This window comes from Mesoplodon mirus, assembly GCF_964341445.2.
Source record: "Mesoplodon mirus genome assembly, chromosome: 5".
Classification (NCBI taxonomy): domain Eukaryota; kingdom Metazoa; phylum Chordata; class Mammalia; order Artiodactyla; family Ziphiidae; genus Mesoplodon; species Mesoplodon mirus.
Genome location: NC_138980.1, coordinates 59,199,472 through 59,215,072, shown reverse-complemented (window position 1 = coordinate 59,215,072; position 15,601 = coordinate 59,199,472). Strand labels below are relative to the sequence as shown.

The window sequence follows — 15,601 nt, the reverse complement described above, 5'->3', positions numbered from 1 at the left end:
TTGACTCCTGGCCCATACATTCTCCAGAAGCCCCACCTCCGTGACAGGTTTTCTCTGGGTCACTGTAAGCCTCATAGCGTCTCAGCATGAAATGAGATGAAGGTCTCTTGGGGCACATCACTTCCCTCAGGCTCTGGAGTATGTCTGCTAAGCTTTGAACACCTGTTTTGCTATTCAATAGCTGTGTGATACTGGGCATGTTACTTCACTTTTTTGACCCTGAGTTTTCTCATCTGTGAAATGGGGGAAAAGTATTGTAATTTTCCCAAAGGGATGCTGTCAGGATTATATGTACTTAGTGTACTTTCTGGCATACAGTAAGCTTTTGAAAATGTTAGCCTGCTTTTTTTGTTTGTTATTGTTGTTACTCAGACCACTATCAGGATCTTTCTTAGAATATCCACCTAACCTGGCATTGTTTGTTTATTTAGAATCCCAAGCAAACAAAGTTAGTCAGACAGTAAACCAGTGGGGTCTGCACGAGTACTTACCAAATCAATTATGCCAACGTTATTCCAGCCTTGCATTATAGGGAGAAAAGAGATAAACATGGGGATGACCCAGCAGCCTCCCAGCATTAATGCGATGTGCAGAGGGGTCATCTTGTTCCTATAGACCAAAGGCTGGCAGCAGATGGCATAATACCTGGAGAGGGGTTGGGGGGGTGCCAAGGGAAAGGATGGATGAGAGGGAGAAGGAGGGAGCATAATTGATAGGGAAGATGGGAGAAGGATGGGGGAGAAGGGCGATAAGCAGAGGAGATATTGGGAAAGAGGAAAATTAGAGGGGGAGGTAGGGAATAAAAATAAGGAAGAAGAGAAAATAATGGGGGGAAATGGGTGAGTGGGTAGTAGAGGAAGGGAAGGAGAAGGAGAGAGAAGTGGGAAGAGAACAGAGGAAAGAAAAAAGCAATGGTACAATAAAATGTTATATTGGTCAAAGAGTTTCTGCTATTATAAATATAAACTTTAGATCATACATATGAGAACCAGGCATTGGTCCCATATCCCTCTTCTCCCAATATCTGAGAAGCTCAACATATACCTGAGGGTCTGCTCAGTCTCAGGCATGGATCCAACACTACTCTCATGCCTGGGCATTTTAAGAGCTTCTGTCCAGCTCTCTGGGCCTCAGTGTCTACACATATGCAGTCCTCTTTGATAACAACTTGAGGTGACCCAGGGTTGGCCCTATATCTGAGCTCTAAAAACAGTATCTCAAACTTGTCCCCATCCTCTTGATCACCTACCTATACTGAGGTGATGCTCTAAGTCAGTGTTCTTTAAATTGTGGTCCAAAGATTCCACCCTTCTCCCCTGCATCAGACTCATCTGAGGAGACCTACTTAAAATGCAGATTCCAAGGATCTCCTGAATTAGAGCCTGCTAGGGAGGAATCTGGAGTTTGCATTTTGACAAGTGGAAGTCACTACTGCTGTTTGCTAGGTATGTCCAGTTCCCCCTTTTGGGGACATGCACTTCCTGACCTCCTTGTGGTTGAGTGGGGCTGAGTGACTTGGCCTATGAGTCATGAACAGAATTGACATGTGTTACTTCTGGGCTGAACCATTTAACTGTTTCTCTGATGCCAAGAATGTCAAGTTCCAAATGTTTCCTGCTCCATCATTTCCTACCTACTGGTAGAGACCATCTCATCCCCGTTTATCAGGGTCTGATCTTCTCATGGGACTCTCTGCTCACGCTTTCCTGAGCCCAGATTCTGCCTACTGTACTAACTTTCTTCTTATCTCCAGAGAGAGGTGCAACTTGCCAAACTCAATGATCTGGTCTCTAACTCCCAGACTGCTCCTTGTATGTTGTTCCAGTCATGGAGATCACTACTTCCATGACCAGGAAGTTCACTGAACTGGCAACAGGCAAAATACCATGGTAGTTCTATCAGCCATTTGTCTTTGGAAGAGTCAAAGAAAAAATGCAAAGAGACAGCCTGGAGGCTAAGTCTATTCTTTAAGATTTTTCACCATTTAATGATGAGTCACTCCCTTATACCCCTCACTTTATGCAGTTCACTTTGTTAATTTTTACAACCTCTTCCTTTCTTTTCTTAATTCAAAGCATAACTAATAGAACAATGGCTATATTCTTTGAAAACGTGCTGGTAGGATGAGTTGGGAGAGAGGGTGCAATGAGAAGGAGAGCCTAGTGTTAAAGCATGAGAAGAGAGTGCCTCAGGCGCTGCAAGGGGATTATACCCTTCCCTACAGGGCATCAAAGAGTAGCTAACCACATTGTACCAGGGAGCTCCCTGTGGCCAGCAAGACAGTGGGGTATCCTGATCTGGACCAGAGTATAGAACAACAGACCAAATAATGGGAGAGGGAATTACTCAGGAACTAACTTTCTCTATCTGTAAAACTGACACGGTAGCCAAATCTAACTAAACGTAACTCAGTAACGGAAAGAAACATGATTAGCTGGAATTCTCTCCACACTCATCACTTATATAAGAAAGGCAAATTATATCACAGTGGCAAGTTTTTCTGAATGGCTGTATTAACAATCATCAGAGGTTTACTAACATAGAGCTGATGAATTTGGAGTACATAAAAATATACTTATTTTTTCAAATTTTGCTCCCTTCCTTATTTCCTGCTAGAGGGCCTAGATTAGATATTGGTTTTGTACATTTACCATTTTTCCTCCTTTTTCTTGGTAATAGCATCCCAAATCCTTTGGGAATTCTCTTCTCTGTTGCTGTCATGTAGCTGGGAGAATAAATGATGGGACTGACTTTTCCAGCCAGGGAGTGACTCAATCAGACTTTTTCCTGGGACTCTGAATGTCATGCAGAGTGATGCAAAAATGGGAAAGTCAGAGAAAGTTCCTCTATTCCCACAGCAGCTTCCTGGTGGGGCTGAGAGTAGCTCCTGCTCCTTGGATCTTTGGGCAATCATGCTCTTGCCCCTTTGGGTCCTCATTCTTTAGCTCTTCCTTCAATTAAATAAGTCACCTCATATTTTCCCACAAAATTCCCTTTTTGCTTAAGTTGATCTTATGTGTTGAAGTGTGTCCCCCTCTCCCAAAATATATGTTGAAATCCAAACCCTCAGTGCCTTGGAATACGGCCTTATTTGGAGATAGGCTCTTTAGAGAGGTAATAAAATTAAAATGAGGCCATTAGGGTGGGCCTTAATCCAACATGACTGAAATCCTTTCAAAAAGGGAAAGTTAGACCCAGACAGATATGCTCAGTGAGAAGATGGCAATGTGAAGACAGAGGACTGAAATGATGCTTCTACAAGCCAAAGAACACCAAAGATTGCCAGCAAAACAACTGAAGCTAGAAGAGACAAGGAAGAATCTTTTCCCTACAGGTTCAGAGGGAGCAGGGTCCTCCTAACACCTTGATTTCAGACTTCTAGCCTCTAGAACTGTAAGACAATAAATATCCTGTTGTTCCAGACCACCCAGTTTATGGTACTTTGTTATGACAACCCTAGCAAAAGCTAACAAAGTTGGCTAAAGGCAGCCTCTGTTACTTGCAACCAAAGTACCTTGCCTCAATAAAAATGGTTTTGAATGCCGGATACGTCCTTCATAGATGCTTTGTTCTAAGTAAGAATACCTTTGTTTTTATTCAATATACCTCCAGATCATAGCTCAAATTATAGAATCCCTTCAGCTACCCACCCAAAGAAGGCAATCAAGGGATAAGTGAAAAATACTGGGTTGGCCAAAAAGTTCGTTTGGGTTTTTCCATAACATCTTACAGAAAAACCCAAAGGAACTTTTTGGCTAACCCAATAGATGTCCCCCCTACCTTTGCTGTATAATTTATAATTTTTGAGGTTTGGAACAGATGTCAAGATACTGGGTAAAGATAAGACTTTAGGAATTTGGGTTGGATCTCCATTGTCATATAAATCTAAAAATTCAAAAAGACAAAGCCAAATTAAACACCTTGCAGGACAAAAGTTACGTTTGAGGAAGCAAGATGTTCTTCTGACTTCCATAAGTAGGTATGGATCTTTAGAGGATTATGTTGGGAAGACAATAGAATTTACAGAAGAGGACTTTGAATACATGGTTATCTTGGTGCTCATAACATTTTTATGAAAGCCTTTCTTTCTAAGTCTAACTTGGCCAGGGTGACTGTCTGATTCCCATGGCATGATGAATACCCTGTCAACAGTAAGAACTCCCCAAGTTCTGCTGTCCAAATGTTCTATGCTTTAATTTGCATTACCCTAGGCTATTAGGAGCTGCTGCTACAGAGAAATAAATAATGGTGACGGGTTTCCTTTTGAAATTCAACTTCAAGGGAGATCCTGTGGTTGTAGTACACATGCTACCAATCTCTTATGCATTTACACACACAGTCTGTGCCCTGGACAATGAGTGTTTGCAATAAAGTTGCTTGGACAGCTCATTTCCCAGGGGGCTAAGGTGGGACACAGCCATGGTTTCTTGCACAGAGAGCTGTAGAAAGTTACTCTTGCATGATGTGAGGTGGCTGGGCAAGCCTGGGAAAAATCCTTCATTCCCTACTTTAAAAATTAGCAATAAGTAAAAGGAAAAAAGAATTTCATTTTCTTCAAATTATACTGATTGAGTTGTGAATAATAGTAAGGATGAATAAGAAAAATACCAAATTGTGTCTATGTATGTGTCTTACTTAAATCTTCTCCTCTACATCTTCAATCTGGTGCTATATCTTACAGTAAAAATAATATGATTTTTAAGTGGCACGGAGTAGAGAATATAAGGTTTTTATCTGGAGCTCAAATTAGAGCCCTCGATTTTATGGGCCCAAGATTCTTACCAAGGCCTTGGCATCCTTGAGACAGCTACCATAAATAAGCCACCTCATATTCTTCTAATTTCTTTCCTCATATCTTTCCAATCTTTGCTTTCTAGCAAAGGATCTGAAAAATAAACATCCTCTTGAAGGCTGCATTCAAGAGTGTAAATTAAGTATGTGAAAACAAACATCACTCAATAAAATGATTAATAAAAATTGAGTTCTAGGGCCTTCCTGGTGGCGCAGTGGTTGAGAGTCCGCCTGTCCATGCAGGGGACACAGGTTCGTGCCCCGGTCCGGGAAGATCCCACATGCCGCGGAGCAGCTAGGCCCGTGAGCCACGTCCGCCATTGCCGCTAAGCCTGCGCGTTTGGAGCCTGTGCTCCACAACAGGAGAGGCCACAACAGTGAGAGGCCTGCGTACCACAAAAAAAAAAAAAAAAAAAAAAATTGAGTTCTAATGTTAACTGACCCTTAAAATTCTAACTTTTGTCTACAGATCAAGGACGAGATAGAAATCAGAAAACTTGATCTTTATCTATCATGGTTGCTTTTTAATACTTATATTTGGATTACATTACCAGTGCTAATAACAAATGTATTTGTCCTATTATGAACTGCCTCCCAAACACATGTACAACACAAATAGACAGAAGCAGATAGTTAAATTTGCAAGTTATTTGGAGTTTAGGCAAAGCACACTTGCTGAGTTAATAATAAGAGTTACTTTTCATTTACTTACCAAGAGGTCTACCTGTATTATCTCATTTGGTCCTCACAACTACTTTTGAAATAGGAACTATAAATGCACCCCTTTCACAGATGAGGAAGCAGAAACACAGAAGTGTTGAGATTTGTCCAAGGTCCTACTGGTGGTAAGAACCAAGCTGGGATCTGGCCCAGGCAGCCTGACACAAGGGTCAGAAGGTTAATTTCACTACTATCACTTCACTCTGCCACCTTCCCAAAATCCCCAAGGGATTATTCTAATTCTTTACAAGCCACTTTGGAAACATAAAAACACTGAATCTCAAAACTTGAAGGATCCTCAAAATCCTGAAATCCCCAAGTCCCCTCTAAAATGAGGTATATCCAAGCCTGCATGAATGCACTAAGGACTGGGAATTCACCAAGTCCTACAACAGTACATTTTCTAAACTCAAGGCTCTCCTGAAGTTAAAAAGGTCTCCTCCAAAATTGATTTTCTATAACTTCCAGTTTTACCCTCTGTCTCAATTTAAAAGTTCTATCTCTAATTCTTCTTCTGCACAGTAGTCCTACAGATATCTGGAGAGAGCTTCTACATTCCTCTTAAGTTTTATTTTCTGCAGGTAAAAATATTCCCAGTTGTATTCAACCAGGGTTGATTCTGCATGCCAAAGGATATTTGATAATGTATGGAGACATATTTTGTTGCCATAACTGGAAAGGGTGATGCTACTGGCAACCAGTGGGTAGAGATCAGGAATGTTGCCAAATGTCTTACAAGGCACAAGACAGCCCCCTACAACAAAGAATCATCTGGTCTACAAGGACAGTAGTGCAACATTTGAGAAACTTCGGTTTAGAGGAGGTGATTTTCACCAACAGCAGGGGCTCTGTGTCCTCTGTATGTTACAGTGTGCCATTCCCTCTTAAGAGTGGGAGCCACAAGGAGAGCATAATACTCTGGTGTATCCTATACAGACCAGAAAAGACAAGAAAATCACCTTCTACCCTGCCCGCCATAAGTTAATACAACCTGTGGGACACCCAGCAGTACAAGACACCTGCATCTTCTCAGAGCTATGATCTAGGACAGGAGGTGAGAAAAGTCTACCCCTAACTGATTTATAAGTTCCAGAGATATTTGCCTGTTCACAATTGTATCCTCAATGTCTACTACAATGCTAGACATAGAGTTATGCTCACAAAAGGGCTGAATAAATAGTAAACCCTTAATAACTACCAATTAAAATAAATTACATTAAAATGTGGAACCAGGTTTTTGGGATGTGAAAGGTCGTATCTAGTAGAGGGATGGGGAAAGCCTGTCTCCAATAAGTGTCTTTTAAGTTGGATTTTAGAGACTGTGCAAGGACAGTGGAGGAGAAAGTATAATCCAGTTGCTATAAAGAGCATGGACAAAGACCCGGACACAGAAATTGTATATATACAAATATATATCCATCTATAAATACACATGCATGTATCCACATACCCATATAAATATAACAGAGTACAAGTTAGCTGGATGGTAGAGTGTTTATATGGAAGTAGAAGTAAGCCTAGAAAACTGGCTGAAGGGCAGATTTCAGAGCAATGGTTCTCCAACACAGTGTGCTTCAGAATCACCTAGAGAGCTTGTTGAAACACCGATTGTAAGTAGATCTTGAATGGGGACCAAGAATTTGCATTTCTGATACATTCTCAAGTGATGTTGCTGCTGGTGGTTTGGGGATCACACTTTGAGAACTACTGTCTTAGAGGTTTTTGAGTGCTATACTCGGAGGAATCACCAAAAGTTTTTTTTTGAACTGGAAAATGTCCATCACAATCAACACTGCTCTACCAAAGGAGCTGAATTACAACAAACTCAAGAGACAGAGTGGTTGGTTCACAGGCTATGTGGATAGTATTCATCAGAAAAAACAATTCTGTCTCATCTCAGTCAGGACTAATCTATTAGGTCTGTTCTCTAGACTTCCATTGGACAATTGGCATTCTTTTTCAACTAGAAAACTTTTACACAGTGGTTAAGTAAATGTTCAAATGACAAGTGAGGTTCCAGATGGTCAGGATTAACTAAAATGTAGCAAGGATATTTACAAAGTAATATCTTATGCAAAACACTTCTAAGTACTGCTCACAGAACTCCATTAAAACCCGCTTGGGTAGACCAGTCATCAGCTTCCCCAACCACAGCCATGTGTAAATGTGTGATCAAATTGCTTTTAAATGTCTCTGGGGACACAATTTACTTTGACAACTCTTAGAAGGCAGTCATGTATTTTAAGTTCCATGCTAATCTTTTCCCCACTCCTCCTGCAATTAAGGAAAATTTTTCCTTCTCACTTCCTGCCCTCCCAAACCCAGTGAAGGCAGAAGGAGCAAACAGAACACCTGGAACCCTAGACTCTCAAAATCAGAGGAGATTTTAGCAGTCATCTTACATTTTTGCATCTGGGTACCAACTCTGTGGTCTTAGGATCAGTTACTTAACCTCTCCAAGATTCAGTTTCCTCTTCTGTAAAGTGGAGATCATTATGTCCAGCTCATTGACTGGCTGTGGGAATTGATGAAATAATATGTTTAAAACTTAGGAAGTTCCTGGCACATAAAGCTTAATAAATAGCAGTTACTATTTTTATTCTCAGCCCCTCTGATCTTATATGTATACATATACTTATTTCATGCATGTTACTGTAAACAAAATTAAATACATTTTGGAACCAGGGACTCTAAATTATTTAACAAATAAAATAGAAGCCACTGGGTTCAACATCTCTCTTAGTAGTTGATTCTAAGAAACAAAAGGTCAATGAGTTGGTCCCTAAAGGTGAATGGAAACGATGAGACCATACTGGCTACAATCAATGGGGTTGATTAGATGTAGTATCCTCTCATAGACTTAATCCAGGCCCAGCTCCTCTAACTGAGATGGCTGAAGACAGCATCTTGGGTGATCACTGAGCCCAAATTTCCAATCAAGATCAGCTAAAGACCCCTCCCACCCCCCAGGCCAGAGTGAGCCAGAGCCCCCTAATCAGCTGCTACTTTAACCCCATCCTGTCTGGGTGGGGAACAGACGCCCTCAGGTGACCTAGATGCAGAGGCAGGGCCAAATCCAAAGCTGAAACCCAGGAGCTGTGCGAACAAAGAAGAGAAAGGGAAATCTCTCCCAGAAGGCTCAGGAGCAGTGGATTAAATCTCCACAATCAACTTGATGTACGCTGCATCTCTAGAATACCTGAACAGACAACAAATCATCCCAAAATTGAGTCGGTGCACTTTGGGAGCAACTGTAGACTTCGGGTTTGCTCTCTGCATCTAATTTGTTTCTGATTTTATGTTTATCTTAGTTTAGTATTTAGAGCTTATTATCATTGGTAGATTTGTTTACTGATTTGGTTGCTCTCTTCCTTTTATATATATATATATTTTTTCCTTTTTCTCTTTTTGTGAGTGTGTATGTGTATGCTTCTTTTTTTTTTTTTTTTTTTTTTTTGTGGTACGCGGGCCTCTCACTGTTGTGGCCTCTCCCGTTGTGGAGCACAGGCTCCGGACGCGCAGGCTCAGTGGCCATGGCTCATGGGCCAAGCCGCTCCATTGCATGTGGGATCTTCCTGGACCGGGGCACGAACCCGTGTCCCCTGCATTGGCAGGCGGACTCTCAACCACTGCGCCACCAGGGAAGCCCTGTGTATGCTTCTTTGTGTGATTTTTCTCACTATAGCTTTGCTTTTACCACTTATCCTGGGGTTCTGTCTGTCCTTTTTTTTTTTTTTAAGTATAGTTTTAGCACTCGCTATCATTGGTAGATTTGTTTATTGATTTGGCTGCTCTCTTCTTTCTTACTTTCTTTTTATTACTCTTTTATTTTTTTTATTTTTAATAATATTTTTTTATTTTAATAACATTATTTTATTTATTTATTTTTCTTTCGTTCTCTTTTTTTCTCTCTTTTCTTATGAGCCATGTGGCTGACAGGGCCTTGGCGCTCCGGCCAGGTGTCAGGTCTGAGCCTCTGAGGTGGGAGAGCCGAGTTCAGGACATTGGTCCACCAGAGACTTCCCGGTCCCATGTAATATCAAATGGCGAGAGCTCTCCCAGAGCTCTCCATCTAAATGCTAAGACCCAGCTCCACTCAATGGCCAGCAAGCTACAGTGCTGGACACCCCATGCAAAACAACTACAAGACAGGAACAAAACCCGACCCGTTTGCAGAGAGACTGCCTAAAAAGTTCACAGACACCCCAAAATACACCACTGATGTGGTCCTCCCCATAAGAAAGACAAGATCCAGCCTCATCCATCAGGACACAGGCACTAGTCCCTCCCACCAGGAAGCCTACACAACCCACTGAACCTACTTTACCCACTGGGGGCAGACACCAAAAACAACAGGAACTAGGAACCTGCAGCCTGTGAAATGGAGACCCCAAATGCAATAAATTAAGCAAAATGAGAAGACAGAGAAATACACGGTAGCTGAAGAAGCACGGTAAAAACCAACCAGACCAAACAAATGAAGAGGAAATAGGCAGTCTACCTGAAAAAGAATTCAGAGTAATGATAGTAAAGATATCCAAAATCTTGGAAATAGAATGGAGAAAATACAAGAAACATTTAACAAGGACCTAGAAGAACTAAAGAGCAAACAAACAATGATGAACAAAACAATAAATGAAATTAAAAATTCTCTAGAAGGAATCAATAGCGGAATAACTGAGACAGAAGAACGGATAAATGACCTGAAAGATAAAACAGTGGAAATAACTACCGCAGAGCAGAATAAAGAAAAAAGAATGAAAAGGATTCAGGACAGTCTCAGAGACTTCTGAGACAACATTAAATGCACCAACATTTGAATTATAGGGGTCCCAGAAGAAGAAGAGAAAAAGAAAGGGACTGAGAAAATATTTGAAGAGATTATAGTTGAAAACTTCCCTAATATGGGAAAGGAAATAGTCAATCAAGTCCAGGAAGCGCAGAGAGTCCCATACAGGATAAATCCAAGGAGAAACAAGCCAAGACACATATTAATCAAACTATCAAAAACTAAATACAAAGAAAACATATTAAAAGCAGCAAGGGAAAAGCAACAAATAACATACAAGGGAATTCCCATAAGGTTAACAGCTGATCTTTCAGCAGAAACTCTGCAAGCCAGAAGCGAGTGGCAGGACATATTTAAAGTGATGAAAGGGAAAAGTCTTCAACCAAGTTTATTCTACCCAGCAAGGGTCTCCTTCAGATATGATGGAGAAATTAAAACCTTTACAGACAAGCAAAAGCTAAGAGAATTCAGCGCCACCAAACCAGGTTTACAACAAATGGTAAAGGAACTTCTCTAGGCAAGAAACACAAGAGAAGGAAAAGACCTACCATAACAAACCCAAAGCAATTAAGAAAATGGGAATAGGAACATACATATTGTAACTACCTTAAATATAAATGGATTAAGGGCTCCAACCAAATGATATATACTGGCTGAATGGATACAAACACAAGACCCATATATATACTGTCTACAAGAGACCCACCTCAGACCTAGGGACACATACAGACTGAAAGTGAAGGGGATGGAAAAAGATATTCCATGCAAATGGAAATCAAAAGAAAGCTGGAGTAGCAATTCTCATATCACACAAAATACACTTTAAAATAAAGACTATTACAAGAGACAAAGAAGGACACTACACAATGATCAAGGGATCAATCCAAGAGAAAGAAGATATAACAACTGTAAACATTTATACACCCAACATAGGAGCACCTCAATACATAAGGCAAATGCTAACAGCCATAAAAGGGGAAATCGACAGTAACACAATCATAGTAGATGACTTTAACACCCCACTTTCACCAATGGATAGACCATCCAAAATAAAAATAAATAAGGAAACGCAAGCTTTAAATGATACATTAAACAAGATGGACTTGATATTTACAGGACATTCTGTCCCAAAACAACAGAATATACTTTCTTCCCAAGTGCTCATGGAACATTCTCCAAAATAGATCATATCTTGGGTCACAGATCAAGCCTTGGTAAATTTAAGAAACTTGAAATCATATCAACTATCTTTTCTGACCACAACGCTATGAGACTAGATATCAATTACAGGAAAAAAATCTGTACAAAATATAAACATGTGGAGGCTAAATAATACACTAATAAATAACCAAGAGAACACTGAAGAAATCAAAGAGGAAATAAAAAATACCTAGAAACGAATGACAATGAAAACCCGATGACCCAAAACCTATGGAATGCAGCAAAAGCAATTCCATTGTATTGTTTATAGCAATATGATCCTACCTGAAGAAACAAGAAACATCTCAAATAAACAACCTAACCTTACACCTAAAGCAATTAGAGAAAGAAGAACAAAAAAACCCCAAAGATAGCAGAAGGAAAGAAACCATAAAGATCAGATCGGAAATAAATTTAAAAGAAATGAAGGAAATGATAGCAACGATCAATAAAACTAAAAGCTGGCTCTTTGAGAAGATAAACAAAATTGATAAACCATTAGCCAGACCATCAAGAAAAAAAGGGAGAAGACTCAAATCAATTCAATTAGAAATGAAGAAGGAGAAGTAACAACTGACACTGCAGAAATACAAAGGATCATGAGAGATTATTACAAGCAACTATATGCCAATAAAATGGACAACCTGGAAGAAATGGATAAATTCTTAGAAAAGCACAACCTTCCAAGACTGAACCAGGAAGAAATAGAAAATATAAACAGACCAATCACAAGCACTGAAATTGAAACTCTGATTAAAAATCTTCCAACAAACAAAAGCCCAGGACCAGATGGCTTCCCAGGCGAATTCTATCAAACATTTAGAGAAGAGCTAACACCTATCCTTCTCAAGCTCTTCCAAAATATAGCAGAGGGAGGAACACTCCAAAACTCATTCTACGAGGCCACCATCACCCTGATACCAAAACCAGACAAAGATGTCACACAAAAAAGAAAACTATATGCCAATATCACTGATGAACATAGATGCAAAAATCCTCATCAGAATACTAGCAAACATAATCCAACAGCACATTAAAAGGATCATACACCATGATCAAGTGGGGTTTATTCCAGGAAAGCAAGGATTCTTCAATGTATGCAAATCAATCAATGTGATAAACCATATTAACAAATTGAAGGAGAAAAACCATATGACCATCTCAATTGATGCAGAAAAAGCTTTTGACAAATTTCAACACCCATTTATGATAAAAACCCTCCAGAAAGTAGGCATAGAGGGAACCTACCTCAACATAATAAAGGCCATATAAGACAAACCTACAGCCAACATCGTTCTCAATGGTGAAAAACTGAAACCATGTCCTCTAAGATCAGGAACAAGACAAGGTTGTCCACTCTCACCACTATTATTCGACACAGTTTTGGAAGCTCTAGCCACAGCAATCAGAGAAGATAAAGAAATAAAAGGAATCCAAATTGCAAAAGAAGAAGTTAAGCTGTCACTGTTTGCAGATGACATGATGTTATACATAGAAAATCCAAAAGATGTTACCAGAAAACTACAAGAGCTAATCAATGAATCTGGTAAAGTAGCAGGATACAAAATTAATGTACAGAAATCTCTTGCATTCCTATACACTAATGATGAAAAATCTAAAAGAGAAATTAAGGAAACACTCCCATTTACCAATGAAGCAAAAAAAATAAAATACCTAGGAATAAACCTACCTAAGGAGACAAAAGAACTGTATGCAGAAAACTATAAGACACTGATGAGAGAAATTAAAGATGTTAAAATCAGATGGAGAGATATACCATGTTCTTGGATTGGAAGAATAAACATTGTGCAAAGGACTGTACTACCCAAAGCAATCTATAGATTCAATGCAGTCCCTGTCAAACTACCAATAGCATTTTTCAGAGAACTAGAACAAAAAATTTCACAATTTGTATGAAACACAAAAGACCCCGAATAGCCAAAACAATCTTGAGAAAGAAAAATGGAGCTGGAGGAATCAGGCTCCCGGACTTCAGACTATACTACAAAGCTACAGTAATCAAGACAGTATGGTACTGGCACAAAAACAGAAATATAGATCAATGGAACAGGATAGAAAGCCCAGAGATAAACCCACGCACCTATGGTCAACTAATCTATGACAAAGGAGGCAAGGATATACAATGGAGAAAGGACAGTCTCTTCAATAAGTGGTGCTGGGAAAACTGGACAGCTACATATAAAAGAATGAAATTAGAACACTCCCTAATACCATACACAAAAATAAACTCAGAACGGATTAAAGACCTAAATGTAAGGCCGGACAACATCAAACTCTTAGAGTAAAACATAGGTAAAACACTCTATGACATAAACCACAGCAAGATCCTTTTTGACCCACCTCCTAGAGAAATGGAAATAAAAAGAAAAATAAACAAATGGGACCTAATGAAACTTCAAAGCTTTTGCACAGCAAAGGAAACCATAAACAAGACAAAAGACAACCCTCAGAATGGCAGAAAATATTTGTAAATGAAGCAACTGACAAAGTATTAATCTCCAAAACATACAAGCAACTCATGCAGCTCAATATCAAAAAAACAAACAACCCAATCCAAAAATGGGCAGAAGACCTAAATAGACATTTCTCCAAAGAATATATACAGATGGCCAACAAACACATGAAAGAATGCTCAACATCATTAATCATTAGAGAAATGCAAATCAAGACTACAATGAGATATCATCTCACACCGGTCTAATGGCCATGATCAAAAGATCTACAAACAATAAATGCTGGAGAGGGTGTGGAGAAAAGGGAACCCTCTTGCACTGTTGGTGGGAATGTAAATTGATATAGCCACTATGGAGAACAGTATGGAGGTTCCTAAAAAACTACAAATAGAACTACCATATGACCCAGCAATCCCACTACTGGGCATATACCCTGAGAAAATCATAATTCAAAGAGTCATGTACCAAAATGTTCATTGCAGCTCTATTTATAATAGCTTGGACATGGAAGCAACCTAAGTGTCCATCGACAGATGAATGGATAAAGAAGATGTGGCACATATATACAATGGAATATTACTCAGCCATAAGAAGAAACGAAATTGAGTTATTTGTAGTGAGACAGATGGACCCAGAGTCTGTCATACAGGGTGAAGCAAATCAGAAAGAGAAAAACAAATACCGTATACTAACACACATATATGGAATCTAAAAAAAAAAAAAAAAAAAAAAAAAAAAAGGTTCTGAAGAACCTAGGGGCAGGACAGGAATAAAGAGACAGACGTAGAGAATGGACTTGAGGACAAGGGGAGGGGGAAGGGTAAGCTGTGACAAAGTGAGAGAGTGGCATGGATATATATACACTACCAAATGTAAAATAGATAGCTAGTGGGAAGCATCCGCATAGCACAGGAGATCAGCTCCGTGCTCTGTGACCTCCTAGAGGGGTGGGATAGGGAGGGTGGGAGGGATGGAGATGCAAGAGGGAAGAGATATGGGGATATATGTGTATGTATAACTGATTCACTTTCTTATAAAGCAGAAACTAACACCATTGTAAAGCAATTATACTCCAATAAAGATGTTAAAAAAGAAAAAAAAAAAAAGGATGGCCACTTCTCTCATCCAGAGGTAAGGCATCTGCCCCCTTCCCACAGGGCTGCCCTGTGACTCGTTTGACCAACAGAGTACATTGGAAGTGTTGTATGGCAGTCCGAGGCCCAGTTGTTAAGAGGACCCTTCGTTTCCCGGAGCCAGGAGCTGTCACATAAAATGTCTAGCATGCATCAACATGAGATCATGAATAGGGACCACAAGGGAGAGACTCCCTTCTGTCAGAGATATGGATTGGTTCTCCATCTCTGTCCTGTTTTTTTTGTTTCTTGGGGGGTCTTTTTTGGCCATGCCACGTGACTTGCGGGATCTTAGTTTCCCAACCAGGGAGTGAACCCAGGCCCCAGCTGTGAAAGAGCCAAGTCCTAACCACTGGACTGCCCGGGAACTCCCTCTGCCCTGGTTTTTTATAGTACCTTGGAGATATCTGTGACATAGCATTTCTCTAACTGTAATAATTATCCACTTCCTTCTCTGCTACAATTACTACTATTCCTACTATACACACCACCTA

At 39.9% G+C, this 15,601-nt stretch overlaps 1 protein-coding gene across 1 annotated transcript in view; it reads right to left on the bottom strand.

Moving 5' to 3' along the window:
- The window catches only part of HTR4 (5-hydroxytryptamine receptor 4), a 149,365-nt gene that overhangs the window by 24,560 nt on the left and 109,204 nt on the right, over positions 1 to 15,601 (bottom strand). Inside the window, exon 5 of the mRNA XM_082623089.1 lies at positions 492 to 645. Within this exon, the coding sequence (XP_082479215.1) occupies positions 492 to 645 (154 nt within the window). The remainder of the gene's footprint in view (positions 1 to 491; positions 646 to 15,601) is intronic.